At 41.1% G+C, this 25225-nt stretch overlaps 1 protein-coding gene across 6 annotated transcripts in view; it reads right to left on the bottom strand.

Moving 5' to 3' along the window:
• ATPSCKMT (ATP synthase c subunit lysine N-methyltransferase) overlaps positions 1 to 25225 on the bottom strand; it is a 187611-nt gene that overhangs the window by 136847 nt on the left and 25539 nt on the right. For 3 of the 6 annotated variants that reach the window (XR_013418265.1, XR_013418264.1, XM_078004613.1), the window contains exon 5: positions 23151 to 23253. The exons of 1 other annotated variant lie outside the window; for it this stretch is intronic. Coding sequence is in view for 3 of the 5 variants with exons in the window: in XM_078004613.1 (XP_077860739.1) it covers positions 23195 to 23253 (59 nt within the window). In the remaining 2 variants the exon portion in view is untranslated. Of the gene's footprint in view, positions 1 to 21097; positions 23254 to 25225 lie in introns of those variants that run through there. 2 more of the 6 variants (XM_078004612.1, XM_078004607.1) reach the window with 1 other exon arrangement.

Consider the following 25225-nt stretch of genomic DNA (forward strand, 5'->3'; position numbering starts at 1 on the left):
AATGGTTTTACTAGAACTCAGAAGTCTCTGGAGTTTTAATAACCTCTCTTTTTTCTGTACTTATAGTCATGGAATTAATTTGATAAAATCACGATCCTTCACTGACTATGTCATTGGGCCAAAAGAATAAAATTCAATAAGAAGAATTAGACCTTGAAGAGTGATTGACAATTCATCTTGCTACTGATTTTTCCACTTTGAGACCTTCATTTGCTTTGCAGCAGCACAATTTCTGTTCTTTCCACTTCCAAGAATATACTTTAGGCTGAGGAATACTTTAGAATTCTTGAACTGAGGATTATTAAACTTTTTTTATATAAGCTGACTTTTTTAAATATAGGAAAATACATATTCTTACTCACCTAAGAATACAACTCTTTTGTAGCTGACTTTGTTTAAAGAACAGACAACAATAAGGTGAATTTTTAAAATCATCAAATTATCAATCAACCAATTTTCTTAGGATCTTATTTTCATGTTTATCTTCCCTGATCCATAGTGGTAACAATTCTCTCAAAAAATAAATATCTACTAATTAAAGTCCTGAGGTCAAAATTCCTTTATTAAATATAATTTAATTGATGTGAATATGTAAAGAACAAAATATCACCTATAACATAGTCTGAAAGAACAAAAATTTTTAATCACCCTTTATCTTAGACATTGTCTACAATGAGACTATCAAGTGGAAATCAGTAGTCAAATTTTCAAAGAGGAACAAATAATTAAGTGCCTGATAACAATATTAAGAATTGGGTGAATTAAAATCATAGTTACAAAAAATTCATTATCAAATGAAGGATTATTTCAGGTGATAAGAAACTTCTACTTTTACAGGTATATAACTGAATACATACATTGCTGCTACAGTCTCTTTGGCAACAGGACATTAGAATATTATTACCCTCATGTCACAATTTCTCCTCTAAATCTAACACATAATGGATGTGCAATAAATGTCTACTGAATGAATGGTTTTGTTCAGTTAATGGGTTTAATCAGTTAAAAGAGCACTGAGTTCTTCAAACATAACTCCTTGGTTGGACAAAGCTGCAAATTTTGCAACTTGTCAATTATTGATGGATTTGATCTTTTAACAATTCATTTGGGAAGCTGAATTATCTCTGGATATTTAAATAAGTAAACTATTAAGGTGATAACCAAACTAAGACACCAACTATTAATATGTTCGTTCTTGACACATATAAACTAAACACAGATTTTAATTTCTTCAAAAGCATCAGGTACCCAAATAGCTTCATTGGTAAAAACTACCAAATGGTTAAAGAAGAATTAACATCAATCCTTCACAAATTCTAAAATAAACTTCAAAAAATTGGAAAGGAGGGAACACTTCTGAACTCATAAGCCCAGTATTACTCTGATTCCAAAAACAGGTAAAAAAAAAGTCACAGGAAAAGAAAACTACAGATGAATATCCTTTATGAGTCTAGGCATAAAAATCCTCAACAAAATACAAGAAAACTGAGTCCAGCAACATACAAAAAATTATTTACCACAACCAAATGGGCTTTATCTTACGAGGATGAGTTGTTTCAATATATAAAAATCATTGTATTAAAAATACACCGTACTACTTAATAGAAGAAAAAAACACAATATGATCTTCTAACAGAAACAGAAAAAGTATTTGACAAAATCTAACACCCTTTTACAATAACGATGTCCCATAAATCAGGAATAGAAGATAACTTCCTCATCCTCTTACCACTTCTATTCAACATTGTATAGGAAGTTCTAGCCAAGGCAATTAGACAAGAAAAAGAAAAGAAGACTCCAGATTAGATGATATAATCTTATGTATAGGAAATCCTAAGATATCTACAAATAAACTATTAGATCTAATAGATGCGTTTATAAAGGTTACAGGATGGGGCATGGTAGCCTGAGCCTATAATCCCAGCACTTTGAGAGGTTGAGGTGGGAGGATCGCCTGAGCCCAGGAGTTTGAGACCAGCCTGAGCAACATGGTGAGACCCTATCTCTATAAAATATAAAATAAAATAATTAGTCACGCATGGTGGCACACGCCTATGGTCCCAGCTACTCAAGAGGCTGAGGCAGAATTGCTTGAGCCAGGAGCTCAAGGTTCCAATGAGCTATGACTATGCCACTGCACCCAAGCTAGGGTGACAGAGAAAGACCCTATCTCAAAAAGAAAAAAGAAAGGTTACAGGATGCAAGATCAATATGCAAATTGCATTTCTATACACTAGCAATGAACAATCTGGAAAAGCAATTAGGAAAATAATTTATAAGAGTACATATTTAGAAATAAATTGAACAAAAGAAGTGGGAGATTTGTATGTGGAAAACTATAAAACATTGTTGAAAGAAATTAAAGACCTAAATAAAGGGAACAACATCCCATTTTTATGAAGCATAAGACTTAATATTGTGAAAATCTGGTTATGTTTAAAAAAGTGTGTAGAAGGTTACAGCAGTCAAGCAAAGATGAAAATGAAAACTCTAAAAATCATACTTTGATTAAAGTCACATCTATTTTACTTAGGGAAACAATTTTTATCATCACTTTTCTATATCATACAGTGTTAACATAAAAATGTATCACATCAAAGCTACATTTCTGTAGGGTAATGGCTAATAAAATGACCCCAAATATCATTCTATCTTCCTCTTTTGTTAGGATAATTATAATAAAATATTCTGCAATTATTTGTTTCATTAGTAGGTAAATCACATTCTTTCATTATTATTATTATCATTATTATTATATTATGTAGAGATACGGTCTCACTCTGTCACTCAGGCTGGAGTACAGTGGTATAATCACAGGTCACTGCAACCTCAAACTCCTGAGCTCAAGTAATCCTCCCACCTGAGCCTCTCAAGTAGCTGGGACTACAGGCACACACCAACATGCCCAGGTAGATTTTTGTTTTAGAAATAGGATCTCACTAAGCCCTCCAGATTGATCTTGAACTCCTGGCCTCAAGCGATCCTCGTGCCTCACCCTCCCAAGTAGGTATTTTTTCATTAATTTTGCCCCACTGACTCCCTTTTCTCAGCAAGCTTTACCATCTTACAAAATATTAATATTTGATCAGTGATGTTTAAATAATGTACCAGCCACCACAGTTATGACAGTATCTTCAGAGACGGAGGTCTTTTCTTCAGTTTCTGCACCTTACATCTATTCACTGACTCATTGCAAATTTTACACATTTTACAAATTTTACCATTTACACATACTGTGTGTGTATGTATGTGCTTAATTTTGGAAAAACAATTACAATCAGGTCAAGGAAATAACTGTAATCTAATGTTCATTAAAGTGAAAATCAATCTCAAAAGATAATAATAAAAATACAGCTTAATTCCCTCATAACTTCAGATGTACAAATTGATCTACAAATCTAAAGATCAATCTGTTATTCTTCCCCAAATGGCAGTGAAAAAGACTAAAGAGGCTCCTGAAGATTTAAAACACCGGAGGATAAAATTTCCATTATGTTTAATATCATTCTAGCAGTGATACTCTGGGTCTCTGATAGATTTTAGAGGGCACTGAACATATTAGATTTGAATTATAATGATCAAATCTATCAATCATTATCATAATAGATTTCTTAATTAACATACATTATAACTATAATGGTTATAATACCTTTCTTATAAGAAGCCTGCTTTTCAGACTTCCTTCACTAATCCATGTAAAAGGAGGGAGGCAACAGATACTATTAATAATATCTCCATTTCATATTTTAAATAGACAGAAATGAAATGCTTAGCACAATGTCACCTGACATGACAAACATTTTTAACACTAGGCCAAAGGAGAGAGAAAATAAGCTTAACAAACTAAGCATTTGGCACCTGTCATTTAGGGACTAAAAATTTATACTCTAGGCCAAAGATTTTACAGGTTGAATGTGAACATAACAGTATTAAAGCTCATACAAGTATCTCTGAATTGGAATGACATTTAGATGTTACTAATACAAATGGGATAAAAACACTGAAAATGTCCTCTTTGAAACAAAAGCAATGAAAAATATAGCAGTTCCTACAAAGTTTAAGAAAGTTGTTCATAATGATTGCCATTCTAACTGGTGTGAGATGGTATCTCATTGTGGTTTTGATTTGCATTTCTCTGATGGCCAGTGATGATGAGCATTTTTTCATGTGTCTGTTGGCTGTATGAATGTCTTCTTTTGAGAAATGTCTGTTCATATCTTTTGTCCATTTTTCGATGGGGTTGTTTGTTTTTTTCTTGTAAATTTGTTTGAGTTCTTTGTAGGTTCTGGATATTAGCCCTTTGTCAGATGAGTAGATTGCAAAAATTTTATCCCATTCTGTAGGTTGCCTGTTCACTCTGATGGTAGTTTCTTTTGCTGTGCAGAAGCTCTTTAGTTTAATGAGATCCCATTTGTCAATTTTGGCTTTTGCTGCCGTTGCTTTTGGTGTTTTAGACATGAAGTCTTTGCCCATGCCTATGTCCTGAATGGTACTACCTAGGTTTTCTTCTAGGGTTTTTATGGTATTAGGTCTAACATTTAAGTCTCTAATTCATCTTGAATTAATTTTCGTATAAGGAGTAAGGAAAGGATCTAGTTTCAGCTTTCTACTTATGGCTAGCCAATTTTCCCAGCACCATTTATTAAATAGGGAATCCTTTCCCCATTTCTTGTTTCTCTCAGGTTTGTCAAAGATCAGATGGCTGTAGATGTGTGGTATTATTTCTGAGGACTCTGTTCTGTTCCATTGGTCTATATCTCTGTTTTGGTACCAGTACCATGCTGTTTTGGTTACTGTAGCCTTGTAGTATAGTATGCAGTTAGAATGGCAATCATTAAAAAGTCAGGAAACAACAGGTGCTGGAGAGGATGTGGAGAAATAGGAACACTTTTACACTGTTGGTGGGATTGTAAACTAGTTCAACCATTATGGAAAACAGTATGGCAATTCCTCAAGGATCTCGAACTAGATGTACCATATGACCCAGCCATCCCATTACTGGGTATATACCCAAAGGATTATAAATCATGCTGCTATAAAGACACATGCACACGTATGTTTATTGCGGCACTATTCACAATAGCAAAGACTTGGAATCAACCCAAATGTCCATCAGTGACAGACTGGATTAAGAAAATGTGGCACATATACACCATGGAATACTATGCAGCCATAAAAAAGGATGAGTTTGTGTCCTTTGTAGGGACATGGATGCAGCTGGAAACCATCATTCTCAGCAAACTATCACAAGAACAGAAAACCAAACACCGCATGTTCTCACTCATAGGTGGGAACTGAACAATGAGATCACTTGGACTCGGGAAGGGGAACATCACACACCGGGGCCTATCATGGGGAGGGGGGAGGGGGGATGGATTGCACTGGGAGTTATACCTGATGTAAATGACGAGTTGAGGGGTGCTGACGAGTTGATGGGTGCAGCACACCAACATGGCACAAGTATACATATGTAACAAACCTGCACGTTATGCACATGTACCCTAGAACTTCAAGTATAATAATAATAATAAATAAATAAATTTAAAAAAAAAAAAAAAGAAAGTTGTTCATAAGGGCTAGGCACAGTGGCTCAAGTCTGTAATCCCAGCACTTTGGGAGGCCGAGGGAATTCAAGACCAGCCTGACCAACGTGGAGAAACCCCATCTCTACTAAAAATACAAAATTAGCCAGGCATGGTGGCGCATGCTTGTAATCCCAGCTACTCGGGAGGCTGAGGCAGGAGAATTGCTTGAACCCAGGAGGCGGAAGTTGCGGTGAGCAGAGATGGCGCCAATGCACTCCAGCCTGGGCAGCAAGAACAAAACTCCATCTCCAAAAAAAAAGAAAGAAAGTTGTTCATAGAAATTTTAAGTTGTCAACAGGAGAATTTTTTGAAAATAAAGGAGATAAAGAAAAAAATATTTAGAGCTAGCACATCCCTACTTATTTTCTCACCATCCCACTATCTAGCATACAGAGAGCTTTTTTCTGCAAATGGAAAATTTCACATGAATATAGGCAAATTGGAAACCTAATTCAGTGATGACACTATTTTCGCACTTTTTAAATTTCTTATGGTATTGATAAAAGATATATTTGTTCTAGTAGTTGTCTTTATATATTTAATAGTGCCTTTACACACCTTTCTTCTTACCACTTTACTGTCTGCTTTTCAGTCTTCACTGGAATGCTTTGACGGACACATATTAGCTATATAACAAGAAATAGTCTTTTACCATTTTCCCTTTTCTCTCTTTTTTCCTATATCTTAATAACATTTTTTCAACTTTATCAGAACCTATGACTTTTGCATGTTTTTTCTACTCACATTTCCACTCTAGTTTTAGTCTTAATTCTACAATAAAATATATTAAACTGCCATCATTAGTCCTTTTGCTAAAATTTCCCTAGTTGTTTGTAAGTTTGATGAAGCTACTCTTCTGGTAGATACCTCAGAAAATATTCCTGAGTACAGTATTATTCCCTGAGTTCCTGTACATGTAGAATTATTTTTATATAGCTTTGATTCTTAATGAATAGCTCAACTGAAAGTAAAATTCTTGGCTTGCACTTTCTTTCCTTGAGTTTCTTAAAAATGTTGCTTCACTGTTACTTTGCTTTGTACATTGCTATTGAGAAAGCTAATGCCAGCCTAATTTCCTTACCCTTCTAAGTAATACTGTCTTTTTGCATGGAGGCCCTGGGGAAGTTTTACTTTGTCTTTAAAATCTAAAAATTTTACTATACTATTACAGTCTAGAGTTGATTACTCCATTCCATTGTTCCAGGCATATCATAGGCCATTTCAATATTTAGATTAAGGTTTTCTCTTATTTCCAGAAAGTTTTCTTGAAATATAGTTTTAAGCATTAGATCTGTTTCATTGTTTTATTTTTCTTCTTCTTCAAATACACTTTCATTTATTCTTCTTTCTTGAAACATAGTTTTAATATTAGTTCTGGTCCATGGGTGGTAGTAAATCTTCTCTTTCTCCTCCTTTGCCTCCTCCTCCTCCTTCTTCCTCATTATCATCTTCTTCATCTTCATTGTCTTCTTCGCCTTCCCTCGCTCTTCCTCTTCTTCAGTTTTACAAATGTTAGATCTGCTTTGCCTCTCTTCCAATTCAATCACTTTCTATCTGACCCTTTTACTCCTGTCTTTCTCTCATTGTTACATTCTTGGTTGTTTGCCTACCTTTATTTAATAGTTTTATTAAAATTTCCAGGTACAAATGGCTTCACTAATAAATTTTACCACTGCTTAAAGAAGGAATAATAGCATTTATGTGTCTAATTCTACATAAACTCTATCAGAAAAGAGAAAATAAGGAAACACTCCTGAACTCAAATGGCCAGCACTGCCCTGATACTAAAACTCGAAAAAGACCTTTGCAAGAAAACTAAAGACCACTATTTTTTATGAATATAGGATACAAAATTTATCACCAAAATATTAGCAAATGAAATCAAGTAATCACAAGAAAGATTATTCATTATAACCAAGTGCAATTTATCTGTGCAGTACACAGCTAGTTCAACATTCAAAAGTCTATTAATGTCATTCATCATGTCAGCAGACTAAAAAAGAAAACACGCGATCATCTTGACAGAAACAGAAAAAGCATTTTGAGGAATGCTTTTAATCAAATGATTGACATCAATTCATTATTTGTAAAACCTCAGCAAACTAAGAATATAATAGAACTTTCTCAAGCTGATAAAGATTACGCTCAAAAAAGCTACAGCTAAAGCTAACATAAAGCTTCATGGTGAAAGATTGAATACTTTCTTCCTAACACACAATAAAAGGCATGAATGTCTTCTTTTCCCACTCTTATACAACATCAAAGTGAAGATCTTCACCATGGCAATAAGGAAAAAAAAAAAAAAGGCATACAGATTAGAGAGGAAGAAATAAAACTGTCCCAATTTGTAAACAAAATTGTGTACATTAAAAATCACAAAGACAGCTTGGCCAATGTGGCAAAACTCCATCTCTACCAAAAAATACAAAAAATTAGCTGGGCATGGTGGCATGTGCCTGTAGTCCCAGCTACTTGGGAGGCTGAGGTAGGAGAATCACCTGAACCCAGGGACCGAGGTTCCAGTGAACTGAGATCACACCACTGTACTCCAGCCTGGGTGACAGAGTGAGACCTTGTCTCAAAAAAAAAAAGAAAATGATAAAGAATCTACAAAGGAACTACTAGTAAGCTTAGCAAAGTCATGGTCAATATATAAAAATATATAAATATATAAGTATGTAAAAATCAGTTGTAATTCTATGTACAAGGAATAAAACAATTCTAATTATAAGTTGAAGTTTTTTAAATACCATTCACAATAGTGCCCAAAATATAAAATACTTGGGTACAAATCCAAAAAAAAAATGTGCAAGATTTATATACTGAAAACTATAAAACACTCATAAAAAATTTTAAAGACCTAAATAAATGTGAGATAGACCACGTTCATAGATTAGAAGACTCGATATTGTTCAGATATTAATTCTCCCAATTTAATAGATTTAATGTAAACCCTTTCAAAGTCCCAAAGACTTTCTGGTAGAAATTGATAAGAAATGCCAATGAAAAGACAAAACAATTTCAATATGCAAAACAATGTTTAAAAGGAACAAAGTTGGAGATGCACCATCCAATTTCAAAATGTACTATAAAGTTGCAATACTTAAGACTGCATAGTATTGAATAAAGGATGGACACATAAATCAGTGGTACAAAATATACAGTTCAGAAATAGACTCACATTTACTTTGGCCAATTAATTTTCAACACAGATGTAATGGCAATTCAATGGAGAAAGAATAGTCTTTTGAACAAATAGTACTGTACTAATTGGGTAGCCACATGCAAAGAAATAAACCTTAATTCATACCTTACCCCATAAAAACTAACCCAAAACAAATCATAGACCTAAACTATAAAACCTAAAACTATGAAACTTCTAAAATTACACATAGAAGAAAATCTTTGTGACTGTAGCAAAGATTTCTTAGATATGACACCAAAACACAATTCATAAAAGAAAAGATTGATTAAATTGGACTTCATCAAAATTAAGGACTTCTGCTTTGCAAAAGACACTATTAAGTGAACGAAAAGAAAAACTAGGCTGGGCACCATGGCTCATACCTGTAATCCCAACACTTTGGGAGGCCGAGGCAGGAGGGTTGCTTCAAGCTGGGAGTTCAAGACCAGCCTGGGCAACAAAGCATGACCCCAGTCTCTATTTTGAAAAGAGAAAGGAAGAAGGGGAAAAAAAAAAAAAAAGAAAAGCCCACAAACTAGGAGAAAATATCGGCAAAACACATTGGACCAGGCGTGGTGGCTCACGCTTGTAATCCCAGCACTTTGGGAGGCTGACGTGGTCGGATCACCTAAGGTTAGAAATTTGAGACTAGCCTGGGCCAACATGGTGAAACCCCATCTCTACTAAAAAAAAAATTTATATATACAAAAATTATCAGGGCATGGTGGCACACACCTGTAGTCCCAGCTACTCAGGATGCTGAGGCAGAAGAATTGCTTAAACCTGGGGGGTGGAGGTTGCAGTGAGGCAAGATCAGGCCACTGCACTCCAGCCTGGGCGACAGAGTGAGATTCCATCTCCAAAAACAAAAAAACATGTCTGATAAAGGATTTGTGTCCTAAATATATAAGGAATTATCAAAACTCAACAGTAAGTAAACAAACAACCCAATTTTTTAAATAGTCAAAACATTTGAACAGACACTTCACCAAGGAAGATGCATAGGCAGCAAGCAAGCATATGAAAAGATGCTCCACAGAGTACATCATTAGGAAAATGAAAAATGAGACCCTAATAAGAAACCAGTACAGCAGGACAGAAGGGAGAAAACTAAGAAAACCAAGAGGTGATGAGGAAGCAGAGCAACTAGAGCTGTCACACGCTGCAGGTGAGAATGTCAAATGGAACAGCACACTCAGGCAGCTTGATGGGCCAGGCCAGGGGCCCCCTGCTCTGTGCAGCCTGGGGTGGAATTATACGGTTTGGCTGTGTCTTCACCCAAAATCTCATCTTGAATGGTAATCCCCATAATCCCCACATGTCAAGGGTGGGACCAGGCAGAGGTAATTGGATCATGGAGGCAGTTTCCCCTATACTGTTCCAGTGATCATGAGTCTCATGAGATCTGATGGTCTTATAAGCGTCTGGTATTTCCCTTGCTTGTACTCTGTCTCTCCTGCCCTGTGAAGAAGGTACCACTTCTTTTTTGCCTCCTGCATGATTGTAAGTTTCCTGAGGCCGCCCCATCAATGTGAAACTGTGAGTCAATTAAACCTCTTTACTTTATAAGTTACCCAGTCTCGGATATTCTTCATAGCAGTGAGAGTGCGGACTAATACAGGTAGCAAGCATAGGAAAAGATGCTCCACATAGTATGTCATGAGGAAAACACAAAATGAAAGCCTAATAAGAAACCAGCACATTAGGATAGAAGGAAGAAAACTAAGAAAACCAAGTGCTGATGAGAATGCAGAGCAACTGGACTGTCACACACTGTGGGTGAGAATGCCAAAGGGTACAGCACACTCAGGCAGCTTCTCATAACGTTCAAATACAACCCCACTTACTTACCCAACATCAACAAAAACTCATGTTCACAACAGAAAATCTGTATGGAAATATTTATAGCGACCTTATCCATAATCATCAAAACTGGGGAAAATCCAAATGTTTTTGGATTTTCCAAAACATCTAAACTGGTGAATGGATAAACAAACAGGTACATCCATACAATGGACCACTACTCATTGATGAAAAGTAATAAACATGCAACAACGTGGATGAAACTCAAATGCATTATACTAAGGGAAAGAAGCTGGACTCAAAGGGCAATTACATTCTGTGTGAGTCCACCTATACAGCATTATAGAAAAGGCTAAACTAATTGCACTCTAGCCTGGGCAATAGAGTGAGACTCCATCTCAAAAAAAGAAAGAAAGAAAGAAAAGGCTAAACTATAGGGACAGAAAACAGATCAGTGGTTACCAGGAAGTAGGAGCTAGAGAGGAGTGACTTAGAGGACACAATGGAATTTTGTGGATAATGGAATTTTTCCACCTCTTGATTGTGGTGACAGCTATGTGACTGCATGAATTGTCAGAACTCACAGCACTGTAAACCAAAAAGGGTGAATTTGTCTGTATGTAAATCATACCTCAATTTATTTAAGTGTATGACTTTCATATTCTTCCATTAACACCTGGAAACATTAAACTAAAACATTCCTACATAGCACTTACATAACTTATCATTATAACCTACATGCAGAAGATATTTCTATTTTCTCAGGACAGAATATTGGTTTTTCTGAACGAAGGATTGAAAACTGAAAGAAAATACTATCAAGCCCACTTTGAAACTTTCTCCTGCTGTGAGGAAAAATTGCCTATAAATTGCAAATCACTGTCCTTCATCATTTCTCTTCACACACAAATTGAGCAGTAAAATCCTCTTTCTTGTTTTAATTTCAGCAATAGTTCATTTGCTTCTGGGAAAGAATTCATCATAATCAATCTGATTATTTTCATGTTTGCTAGCAGGTTGTATGATTTGACCAATAGTCATATGGATAATTTGAAATATTTGTTTGTTCATATCAGTCTAAACATAATCCATTGTGTTCTGTAGCAAAGTAATTCTTTATGCCTGAAAAAAAAAATCAGAATCATCTGTTTTAATGAAAACTCCCCTGATACAGGATAAAATTCCTGTCTTAAATGGCACTGAGTAAAACCAACCTGAAGAAATAATCACCAAATGACTGAAGACACAAAACACCTACACGTGAGCCAAACTGTGAAGCAGAATAAAATATAAATCTATCATGCACTTATCTCAGAGAACTGCTGAGCACTCAAGCGCTTCTTCTTCTTTTTGCCTAAGTGGGTGGAAATGTTTTCCTTTCATTTACTGGAAACAAAAGTGATGTAGCATCAGCAGATAGACTATGAAATGAAACATTTAAAAAAAAAAAAAAAAAAAGATAAGATGATGCCTAGTTAAATGTAAACAAGGCACACGACCAGAGACTCCATTAGGGCATGAATTTTGCAATCAAAAACTGTATTGGGGGCTGGGCTCAGTGGCTCACACCTGTAATCCCAGCACTTGGGGAGGCTGAGCCCGGCGGATCACCTGGGATCAGGAGTTCAAGACCAACCTGGCCAACATGGTGAAACCCCATCTCTACTAAAAATACAGAAATTCGCCGGGCATGGTGGCACGTGCCTGTAGTCCCAGCCACTAGGGAGACTGAGGTAGGAGGATCACTTGAACCTAAGAAGTGGAGGTTGCAGTGAGCCAAGATCACACCACTGCACTCCAGCTTGAGTGACAGAGTGAGACCCTGTCTAAAAATAAAAATAAAAAATTGTATTGGGAAAAATGTAAATGTGGAAGGAAAAGGTCAGTGATCCTATCAAGGACAGAAAGAGCACACAGCACATGCCAGGACCCACAGGGCCCAAGAGGCAAGACAGATAGGACAGTCAAAAATACAACAAGTTAGCGGTGGAACGAGGACAAGAGAAGTCAGCTCAGTCAACCAGTGAACAGGAAAAAACCAGTAAGTGGAAAAGAATTCATAAATTGTAAATAAAATCAAAAATATGATCAATGTGAAATAAATAATTGTATTTTTGGAACACTCCCTCCCCAAAAGACATGTTTTGACATATCATAAATGAAAAAGGTTAGTAGAGTGAAATGTTTTCTCAATTCATCATTATGTTAAGAGAAAATTTGTTATTAAAAATTCCAGTTTGGACTAATTGGACTTTAGGAAGGTCCTTATGGTCAAAACAGAGAAACAGAAGCTAGAAGAAGCATCATTGAGCAGATTATTAGCCAAATCAACAATCAGCCAGGTGAGGTGGTCCCAGCCCTTTGGGTGCCCAAGACAGGTGGATCGCTTGAGCCCACGAGTTTGAGACCACCCATGGGCAATATGGAAAAACCCTGTCTCTACAAAAAAAAAAAAAATGCAAAACTTAGCCAGGTGGCGTGGTGGTGTATGCCTATAAGTCCCACCTACCCAGGAGGCTGAGATGAGAGTATCAATTGAAGGCTGCAGTGAGCCATGATCACACCACTGCACTTCAGCCTGGGCAAAAGAGGGAGAGCTGTCTCAAAAAAATAAGTATATAAATGAACAATCTCCTAAGAGCGCTTAACAACAGCACAAATTAGATACAATTTGTCTGTCAGACAGGTCTCAGGTGTCTGATCCCAGCCCTGTCTCAAAGTTTGTGTCTGTTCCTCTCAGACAACATAGACAAGAACACTGATCGCATGGTTATTAAAGTCGCATGTGGCATAAAGTACACAGAGATAACCAAATGATTGATTAAATTTACACCCAAAAAGCCCTAAATAACCCATAGCAATGGGGCAAATCTAACATGATGAAATTTAAAAAGGAATATATTTCAGGTTCCTCACTTGCTTCAAAAACATAAAACCTACTCGGGTCAAAAATAACTCCACTTACGTGGTTTATATAAGATATATTATGTGGCATATGTGGCTTATCAGAAGTATAAGCAAACATTCCACAGAAGTTGAGAGTATGATGTCTCAGCCTCATTCAAAAGCAAGGAAAGGGGTGGTCTGTTCTCTTCTGCACTAGGTGGGCCACACCAGTGGCTGTGTCTGGCTCTAGGAGTCACACTCCAGAAAGATGATTTACAACCTAGCTTCTGTTAAGGAGAGTTACCAGCCTAGGGGACCACTGGGTTACATAAAGAACTATAAGAACAGAAGATTGACTGGGGAAACGAGAGACCTTCCGGTATTCCAAGTTTTAGCCCATAGTGAAAGTGTTAAGATTTGCTCAGCATGGTCCCCAGAGGGTGAAATTAGGGCCAGTGGGTGGCAAATGCTAGAGAGCCAGGTTTTAGCCAGGTATAGGAAGACATTTCCAAGGTAGGTGTGGTCCCTATAATCCCAGCACTTTGGGAGGCTGAGGTGGAAGGATCACGTGAGCCCAAGAGTTCAAGACCAGCTTAGGCAACATAGTGAAACCCCTTCTCTATAAAAACATTTTTTTTTAATTAGCCAGGTGTGGTGGTGCATTCCTGCAGTCCCAGCTACTCAAGAGGCTGAGGCAGGAGGATCTCTTGAGCCCAGGAGGTCAAGGCTGCAGTGATAGCACCACTGCTCTCCAGCCTGGGTGACAGAGCAAGCCCCTTTCTCCAAAAAAATAAAAAAGAAAAGAAAAGCGAAAAGAGAAAGACATTCTGACAGGGGTGCCTCAAGGTAAAACAGGCTGCCTTAAGAACTGGGAGCAAATGGCCAGTTTCTGGACACATTTCTGCAGGGACTCCAAAACCACAAAAGAAATATTTTAGATGAGGGCTGATGGTCATTTGGGGTTAGGAATCTAAAGGTTCCTCTCCGTGCTGCTTGTGCGCATCATGTGCTCTTCACCCAATATGTCCTCTTTTAGACAATACAAACAGCAAAAGAGAACTTGTGTTGGCTTCTATCCTGCTGTCAAAATCTGGTGCGGGACATAACCAGTTCTAAAAGGTAGCATTAAACTTTCAGAGAAGTTAAGAAAGGACAATGGGGGCCAAGGGCAGAGGGAGGGCCGCTGGAGACCAGACATCACCCACCGCAGCCAGAGGATGGGAAGGACCCACCGAGAAGGGGGGTTCTGCCCAAGGCTGCTCCCTTGCTCCTCCACGCTGAGTCCGACGGCCTTTCGCTGCCCACCCTCTGTCTGCCTCTTGCTAACTTTTTTGGTTCTTTAAGCTGTTGGCCTAAATCTCACAAATAGTGTGTTTCTGTCTTTTTCTTTTATTATAAAAACATAACAGAAAAAAAAAGGGGGAAAGACATAGAAGCTAAAAAAAACAATCACATCATGAACTAACACTATTTACCCAATACAAGTCATCTGAAATCCCCTTCTCCATCTTCGGGAAAGCTTCGCTCTGAATGCTAATGGATTTGCCCTGAAGTACCCTGGCTCTGATTTCCGGAGCATTATTTACTACTGTACATGGTCACGACAGTTCAGTCTATTTCAGTCCCACAGCGTCGCTGAGTATTTCTCTCTTCCATACCTGCTTTAAAAAGTTGCATCTCGGCCGGGCGTGGTGGCTCACGCCTGTAATCCCAGCACTTTGGGAGGCCGAGGCGGGTGGATCACGAGGTCAGGAAATCGAGAACATCCTGGCTAACACGGTGAAATCCCGTTTCTACTAAAAATACAAAAAATTAGCCGGGCGTGGTGGCGGGCGCTTGTAGTCCCAGCTACTCGGGAGGCTGAGGCAGGAGAATGGCGTGAACGCGGGAGGCGGAGCTTGCAGTGAGCCGAGATCGCGCCACTGCACCCCAGCCTGGGCAACAGAGCGAGACTCGGTCTCAAAAAAAAAAAAAAAAGTTGCATCTCATACGTGAATCAAAGCTAATCTTCTATTCAAATGTGCAAGTCTTCAAAAATTTTTATTGAAAAGTCATAGTTAAACACAGTAAAAAATGCAAAAATTATTTTAAAATATATAATGAAGAAAAAGTCTTCCTCTCAGGTCCCAATCCCCATCCACCTTCCCCACAGGCACAAGTGATGACCAATTTCCTGTATTAATCTATGCATAGATTATTTCTTTATTTTTGTTCATTTTGAGATGAAGTTTTGCTCTTTACCCAGGCTGGAATGCAGTGGCACAATGTCGGCTCACTGCAACCTCCACCCCTCAGGTTCAAGTGATTCTCCTGCCTCAGCTGCCTGAGTAGCTGGGATTATAGGTGCCCACCACCACACCTGGCTAATTTTTGCATTTTTAGTAGAGATGGGGTTTCGCCATGTTGGCCAGGATGGTCTCGAACTCCTGACCTCAGGTAATCCGACCACCTCGGCCTCCCAAAGTGCTAGGATTACAGGCGTGAGCCACCACACCCAGCCTGCACAGATTATTTCTAACACGATATGCAAGTGCATGTGTATGCTCACACATGCACACATATACGTGTGCATGCATCAACATGTGAACACTCTTCTTCACGTAAATGGAAGCAACTCTTACACTGTTCCGCTCTTGTTTTTGCACTCAAGGTCTGCTGTGCTACACCTGTCACTATAACACCAATTAACTCACACACCACTGGCACACAGAGGAATGATGTCAGAGAACCTGAAAGTTGTGTTGGTTCACAGGCAATTTTTCCTAGGCAAGGGGAGCTTAGCTTTGAATTACGAGAGCAGAATTAGAACCTTCAGCAAGAAAGGAAATGGCTCTCCACATGAAGATCTTTCAGTAGTGTCTTAAGAAAACGTAAAAGGAGTGCCTGCACGGCCCCAGAGAGGGGCACCCCACCTTGCCAGTGCTCACCTTGTCGGTTCTGGGCTTGCAATGAGGTGTAAATCCTTCAGTGCTCATGTGCCTGTCATCCCCAAAGCAGCATCCCCACGCCATTTATCATTAGTAGAACTATCATCCCCTCAAGCAGTTTCAGCTCCCCTGAGCTACCTGCCTGGACTGCCCAAGTTACCTCCCTATGTACCAGGATCGCTTCTGTCAATGCTCAGGTTTGGAAGTTGCACATGTCTTGAGAGGGGTCCCAATAACACTGCCTTGTCTGTAAAGCTGGTTATGTTTAACCTGTGCCGGGCAGAGTGCATGTGATAGCAGAGAAGGCTGCATCTGGGGAATCCCCCATGAACTGGTATAGGTAACTGGTGCAGGTCACTGGTGCAGGTCACTGGTGCAGGTCACTGGAAAGTCTTCCTCACAGTTGCTCCATAAATTAGCTATGTACTTCAATAGTCTCCAACCAATACCCATCTAGGCTGCATGCAGTGACTTACTAATTAAATGATGCTGTAATTAACCTAGGAAGCTGTGGTTATGAACTGAATTGTGTTCCCCTCCAGCATTCATAAGCTGAAGTTTTAACTCCCAGTACCACATATCGTGACTGTATTTGGAGACAAGGCCTTTAAAGACATAACGACGGGGCTGGGTGCGGTGGCTCACGCCTGTAATTCCAGCACTTTGGGAGGCCGAAGCCAGTGGATCACCTGAGGTCAGGAGTTCAAGACCAGTCTGGCCAACGTGGTGAAACCCTGTGTCTACTAAAAATACAAAAAACTTAGCCAGGCATGGTGGCGGGCGCCTGTAATCCCAGCTACTCGAGAGGCTGAGGCACGAGAATTGCTTGAACCTCGGAAGTGGAGGTTACAGTAAGCTGACATTGTGCCACTGCACTCCAGCCTGGACGACAGAGTGAGACTCTGTCCCACAAAAAATAAAAATAAAATAATAAAGATATAATTAATATAATATATAAAATATAATAAATAAAATAAAAATAGCAATATGTAATCTAACATTTAAATCAAAGATCAGTGGGCAAGTGAAAGGAAAAAAAAAAGCCATGTGACAAAATCACGAAGGGTAAGTGCCTGAGATGAGGCGTAGGAAAGCAGAAAGGGAAAATCCCCTGCAAGGTGGAAGCTTTACCTGCCTCACAATCCTGCTAACCGCTGGCTGTGCTTTACCTGCCTCACAATCCTGCTAACCGCTGGCTGTGCTTTACCTGCCTCACAGTCCTGCTAACCGCTGGCTGTGCTTTACCTGCCTCACAATCCTGCTAACCGCTGGTTGTGCTTTACCTGCCTCACAGTCCTGCTAACTGCTAGCTGTGCTTTACCTAGATTCAGCCTAATGCATCATGTCACCCTGTCCCTCCTTTAACTCTCACAGTCCACACGAGAAACACTACAAAGCCAATTCACAGCAAACCCTATCAGACCGTGCCACTTTCATGTAACACCCAGTGTGGGATACATGTGCATTTTGTGAAATTATTCTGACATCTGGATTCTTTTAAAAAGAATTGTGTGGCCCACTTTTTCATCCCACAATATTACAGAAAAGAAAACTAACTTGATTCCTCCCTTCCAGCTTCAAATTAAACCTAGCGATCAATGAACTATTGTCTTATCAATCCTTCCTGGATAATGTTCACACCATAATATTAAATTAGAAAAAGAAGACATCTAATTTCCCTCACCTATAAAAGTTATATGATCTTTCTGCTCATGTTCAATTTGCATCAGTCCATTGAGTCACAAGTGTTCCAACTCCAATATAATCGTAATGTGTCATTATTACAGGAGCACCCCATTCTGAAGGAATAAGGTGTTCTGCCTAAGAGGAGTCCCAGATAACTCAAGTTTGCTATTTGAGCACAGGAACTTCATTGTGTTATTTAAATGCAGCTATTCTTACATGTATATAAATGTACATTTTTCTATTTAAATATATAGCCCGCCTGGTCTTTGGGGGATAATAAGTTCTTTGTGTTTAATAATTGCCGTGGCAAGTGGTATTTCCATTCATCATAAAATCACTTATTTCATAAGTGGAGTTCTTCCAGGAACATGACACTCAATGGAATCAGATGAGGAGACAGGCGGAGACATTCTGAGGTTCAGCGGCAGCTCTGCTCCTGCTGAACTCACGGCCCAAGGCCCCACTGGCCAGTGGATGGAGTGAGCCCCTGGCATGGTCCTACCCCTCAGGACAGTGGCCTGCTCCCTGGACTCAGAAAAGCCTGACTGTTCTTCCCCATCTCTCTCACAGCCATTGCCATTCCTCTGGCCTCAGTCTCATGACCTTAATTCTATGTGCCCAATCTTTCTGTTCCCTAGATTCTCAACATGGAAGCTGACATCTCATCTCTTCCTGCCGGCCACTTTGCTGGCCAGCCTACAGCCTGGCTTGCTTTGGCTCACAGGCCCAGCACTGATCCCATCTGTTGGGAAAGGGCTGGGAAGGGGCAAGGGTTGGTCTTCATAAGACTGCTCCCTTGGCAATGAAGCAGTGTCACTTAAAAGAGGATGAGACACCACTAGTGACATATTCCCACCAGGGGCTTCAAGAAGAGTCCCCCAGTTCTAATTGGCATGGAGTAAGCATCATTGTGTTAGCTCCAGCTGAACCCTCTGGGATCTGACAGACTCCAACTTTCTCTTCTGAGCATCCACACTTCCTGGCTGGATTCTGATACCGTTTATCTTCATCCATCACCTTTGCCAATATTTTGGCTACTTTGTTAGGCAATACCAGAGTGGAAAACTGCCACAGTCCCCTCGTGTTTAGGGGGATGCTAGGTTTAGATGGAGTTACATGACACACTTTTATTGCCAAATGTTGCTTTAGTGCATCACAGACATGCCGCGGAGGTCTGCCGAAAGGACTCAGGTGGCCCTGCTCAGACTGGAAAACTCCTCGTGGTTCACGGTCATTTTAGGACTCCATGCCTGCCTGTGGATGGATCCCTTCTACAACATCCCCACCAAGTGGCTGTCCAGACTCCACTCCTCATCTCCAGGAAGAAGGAACTATGCCCACAGGCAACACATTCTAACTTTTAATAACTTTGTTAAGACGGTACTTTGTATTGAGTTTAAACTGAGCTTAAACTTCATGTCCCTTCAACATCCACCCAATGACCCTACTTTGCTCCCCAAAGCCAAGCAGAACAGGTTTACTTCCAGGGAAGCAACTGAGTGTAAGAAAGATCCAGTGCTCCTGTGTCTGGCTGTGACTCTGGGCAAGTTAACTACCCTTGGTTTAAAAAGAAAAAAAAAAAAAGGCCAGGCGCAGTGGCTCAAGCCTGTAATCCCAGCACTTTGGGAGGCCAAGGCAGGCAGATCATGAGGTCAGAAGATCAAGACCATCCTGGCTAACATGGTGAAACCCCATCTCTACTAAAAATACAAAAAAAAAAAAATTAGCTGGGCATGGTGGCAGGCACCTGCAGTCCCAGCTACTCAGGAGGCTGAGGCAGGAGAATGGCGTGAAACCGGGAGTGGAGGTTACAGTGAGCCGAGATCACGCCACTGCACTCCAGCCTGGGAGACAGAGTGAGACTCCATAGAAGGAAGACAGGGCTACGTCCCTGCGGAGGAGAAGAGTATACAGTGCATGGAAACCTCTGGCACACAGTTGCATCCACTACCTTCTTTTCTTCTGCATGGCAACCCTGCAAATATGTGAAAATATCTGTCCTGCTGCCTCCAAACATCCTCTCGTCCAGAGTAAACATTCAAGGCCTCTTTAATTGTGTCACCTAGGATATGTTTTCAAGGCACTGACCATCCAGAATGTATTTCTGTTGATCAGTGTGACTTCTGTTCCTTTTTTCTGTTTCTGGTTTTTTATCTCATCCATTCTAAACTATTGTTAGTTTAGGGACAGGCCACACCAAAGGTATCCCCCATTGTGAACCAGGAAGTGGAGGCTCAGAGGAGACCCTGCCCAAGAAGACCTCCCCATGGAGGGATGGTGCCAACTGTACCCCCCAGTACAGGGGGTACAGGGACAGTGGAATTTCTGGAGCCTGTTTAGCCAACCAGCTGGACTGTCATGCTAGAGGTATGGTTGGCCTCTTCCCGGCCATCCCACTGGAGAATCCTTTGGAAGTACGGCTCCCTCCACATCCCTTCCTAATGAGGACTAAGGAGATGATGGCTAGAGCTGGGAGAAGAGTGGACAGTGACAGGGCTTGGCACTCTTCTAAGCTACCAGCTCCTATACTTGGTAACCCCATCTGCCAAGAAGAGCAGTCGGAAAGTGACCTTGGTTTCCCTAATTCCTTTCTAATCCTGAGAGTAGTCTCTTCCCCTAGAAAGCTCCCTGTGGTGTGAGGATATGGCTGAGGCTATGCTGTGGCTCGCCCATACCCCTAAGAACAGGACGCCCTCCTGGGGGGACTGGTGTTCCTCAGGAGCCGTCTGATCGCCTGGCAAGTCTGGTCCAAACGCACAGCCCTCTTGACTAGGTGGAGTTCCCCCAGACGCCACTCCGAGGAGCTACTCTGTGAGTGGGGCTCCCTGCCCCTGGGAAGTCTCCATCCCTCACATGCTCCGGACACACCTTCCAGTCCTCTGGTCCTCTCCAGGTGGAGACAGTAGCCTCACCAAGCCTGCACTGCACACTGTCGGCTCCGCTTGCCCCAGATTAGCCTTACAAGCCTCCTTCCTCCTTCAGGATGATGTAGGGTGCAAATAACACAACATCCACGTAAAAGCAACTTATAACAACATGGGCTTATTACTTCACATAACAAGACATCTCGCATTAGGAGGCTCAGGGTCAGTGCAGCAGCTCAGCAGCATCCCCAAGACTCAGGATCGTTCCATCTGTCTGCTCCACCAGCCTCGGCATCTTGGCTTCCATCTTCCTTTTTCCCCACATGGTTACAGAGCGGCTGCTAAAGCTCCAGGCATTACCGTCTTACACAGCATGTTCAAAAATAGGAAGGATGCTTGCTCCTCATGTAACTCCTTCTATTAGCAACAAAAGCCTTTCCCAAAGCTCATAGCAGACTTCCCTTCAAATCTCATTGGTAGGAACCAGGTCACATGCCCACAGCCCACCCCAACACCTATGACAAAGGAGAATAGAATTGGGTAATTGATAGGGCCTCTCTTCCCTGAGCACATCGATCCTGACATCTGAGAAACGGAGGGTTCTGCTAGCAAGACAGAGAGGCAGGGGTAGGAGGCAGGCAGTGTCTGCACACCACCTTCAGGACCCCCTAGCGTCCCTACTCCAGGACAGGCGAGCTGGGTCAGAGCCTGCATGTTACTGCACAGCCAGGTGAGAACAGCTCCATGGTCCAGGTGACTTCCGGTGCCTTAATGAAAGGCTGGTCACACTAAGGCACACAGGGCCCCAAGGGTACTTCTTGTTCTTCTGTTTGTTGACTTCAGTAGACTCCTGAAGTATGCACTGCAATGACTATGAAGTTTTTCCCAGAATGTGCTCAGCCAGGGATAAGCTAAGAAATAAATGCAACAGCACAAGCTTGGAAGCTCCTGGACTTCAGAACACTTATTTCTTCACAGTCAGGTCTTTAACACCTTTGGCCACTGGGAAAAGTACTTTGGCAGAGGAATGGAATCCAGCTGCGTGGCTTAAATGTCAAAAACCTTGCATTTCTTCTATTCTGTTGAGCTGCAATGTATGTTGTGCACACTGTCTCCCAGCAATGGTGAACACAGTGTATCTGGAAGAAAGTCTCATTTCTTAACTTTTGACCTTGATCTCACGTGCATGGAGCTAAGGATCTGAGAGAGTCTGAACACCAGAACTAACCGAGGGTCTGAGGAGTCCACCTGAGACACCTGGGAAACACAGGGTTGCGTTCCTGGGGCTCATGCTTTTGGAGGAAGATGCATTCAGATGGGAGTTTGCTTAAGTCATCAGCCCAAGTGTTCATGGAAATCCCCATTTCTGTTTATCACAGGTCCTGTTAGGCTATATCACCCCTAAACTATACTTCTTTTGTTTTCAATTTTATCGGGTTAGCATTGGCCCCGATTTCAATCTGTACCTGCATTTATAAAACCTACTTTTGACAGCCAACATAGTAGCTCTCATTCCCTAATTCATGTCATGTACAAATTTGATCGATGTCCTTAATCTAATAACTGATAAAAATTTAAACCAGCCAGTTAGAGAAGCCACACTAACCTCTGCAGGAAAATCCTTACCGTACAGTTTACTTAACAAGCCACAATTTCAAAAAGCCATTAAAGATGCTGCAGACTCCAAATCACAACGCTTCCATAAAACAGCCCGTTCGAGGTTGAGAGACAAGCATCATCATTTCACAATTCTTGTGAAACTAAGGGAGATACTCCAAATACGCTGTTATTAATAACTCTGCACATAGCCTGATGCCTGTATTAGTCTGTTTTCATGCTGCTGACAAAGATATACCTGAGACTGGGCAATTTACAAAATAAAGGGGTTTAATTGGACTTACAGTTCCACATGGCTAGGGAAGCCTCACAATCAAGGCAAGGAGGGACAAGTCACATCTTACGTGGATAGCAGCAGTCAAAAAGAGCTTGTGCAGGAAACTCACCCTTACGATAACCATCAGATCTCGTCAGACTTACTGTCATAAGAACAGCATGGCAAAGACCTGCCCCCATGATTCAATTACTTCCCACTGGGTCCTTCCCACAACACATGGGAATTCAAGACGAGATTTGGGTGGGGACACAGCCAAACCATATCATTCCATCCCTGGCCCCTCCCATATCTCATGCCCTCACATTTCAAAACCAATCATACCTTCCCAACAGTCCTCCACAGTCTTATCTCATTTCAGCATTAGCTCAAAAGTCCACAATCCAAAGTCTCATGCGAGACAAGGCAATCCCTTCCACCTGTGAGCCTGTAAAATCAAAAGCAAGTTAGTTACTTTCTAGATATAATGGGGGTACAGGCATTCGATAAATACAGCCATTCCAAATGTGAGACATGGGCCAAAACAAATGGGCTACAGGCCCCATGCAAGTCCAAAATCCAGCAGGGTGGCAAATCTTAAAGCTCCAAAATGATCTCCTTTGACTCCATATCTCACATCCTGGTCACACTGATGCAGAAGGCGGGTTCCCATGGTCTTGGGCAGCTCCACCCCTGTGGCTTTGCAGAGTATAGCCTCCCTCCTGGCTGCTTTCATGGGCTGGTGTTGAGTGTCTGTGGCTTTTCCAGGTGCATAGTGTAAGTTGTTAGTGGATCTACCATTCTAGGGTAGGCCCTCTTCTCACAGCTCCACTAGGTGGTGTCCCAGTAAGGACTGTGTGTGGGGGCTCTGACCCCACATTTCCCTTCCCCACTGCCCTAGCAGTCCTCACTGCCCATGAGCGCCCCGTCCCTGAAGTAAACTTTTGCCTGGGCATCCAGGTATTTCCATACATCTTCTGAAATCTAGGCGGAGGTTCCCAAACCTCAATTCTTGACTTCTGTGCACCCACAGGCTCAACACCACACAGAAGCTGCCAAGACTTGGGGCTTCCACCCTCTGAAGCAACAGCCCAAGCTTTACCTTGGCCCCTTTTAGTCATGACTGGAGTGGCTGGGACACAGGGCACCAAGTCCCTAGACTGCACACAGCACAGTGACCCTAGGCATGAACCACAAAACCATTTTCTCATAGGCCTTCAGGCCTGTGATGGGAGGGGCTGCCATGAAGACCTCTGACATGCCCTGGAGACATTTTCCCCATCGTCTTGGGGATTGACATTCAGCTCTTTGTTACTTATGCAAATTGCTGCATTCAGCTTCAATTTCCCCTCAGAAAATGTGTTTTTCTTTTCTATCACATTGTCATGCTGCAAACTTTCCAAACTTTTATGCTCTGCTACCCTTATAAAACTGAATGCCTCTAACAGCATCCAAGTCACCTCTTGAATGCTTTGCTGCTTAGAAATTTCTTCTGCCAGATACCCTCAATCATCTCTCTCAAGTTCAAAGTTCCACAAATCTCTAGGGCAGAGGCAAAATGTCACCAGTCTCTTTGCTAAAACATAACAAGAGTCACCTTTGCTCCAGTTCCCAACAAGTTCCTCATCTCCATCTGAGACCACCTCAGCCTGGACCTTACTGTCCCTATTTCTATCAGGCTTTTGGTCAAAGCCATTCAACAAGTCTCAAGGAAGTTCCAAACTTTCCCATATTTTCCTGTCTTCTTCTGAGACCTTCAAACTGTTCGAACCTCTGTTACCCAGTTCCAAAGCTGCTTCCACGTTTTCAGGTATCTTTTCAGTAACATACCACTGCTAGCACCAATTTACTATATTAGTCTGTTTTCACGCTGCTGATAAAGACATACCTGAGACTGGGCAATTTACAAAAGAAAGAGGTTTAATTGGACTTAAGTTCCATGTGGCTAAATATCTTACGTGAATGGTAGCAGGCAAAAAGAGCTTTTGCAGGAAAACACCCCCTTACAATAACCATCAGATCTCATGAGACTTACTCACTTTCACGAGAACAGCAAGGGAAAGACTTGCCCCCATAATTCAATTACCTCCCACTGGGTCCTTCCCACAACATGTGGGAATTCAAGATAACATTTGGGTAGGGACACAGCCAAACCACATCAATGGCTCTATAAATCCACCAGGAACACTTCTAGAAAATGTTGAACACCTCCAAGGCCCCACAAAACCCTCCTCTACCCACATCTTCATGGCAAGGAGCTACCATGGATCCCCCTCCGAGTGTGCCCAGACCAGTTACAGGACTGGCTACAATGGAAGGCAACTGAGAGACACAGAGCAAGAGCTGCCCTCCCACCAAAGCCACACGCCACAGAAAGAACTCATTCTTCATAAGGAAACTGAAGCTAGTGGAAAAGGGAC

Source organism: Macaca mulatta, chromosome 6 (assembly GCF_049350105.2).
Source record: "Macaca mulatta isolate MMU2019108-1 chromosome 6, T2T-MMU8v2.0, whole genome shotgun sequence".
Taxonomy (NCBI): domain Eukaryota; kingdom Metazoa; phylum Chordata; class Mammalia; order Primates; family Cercopithecidae; genus Macaca; species Macaca mulatta.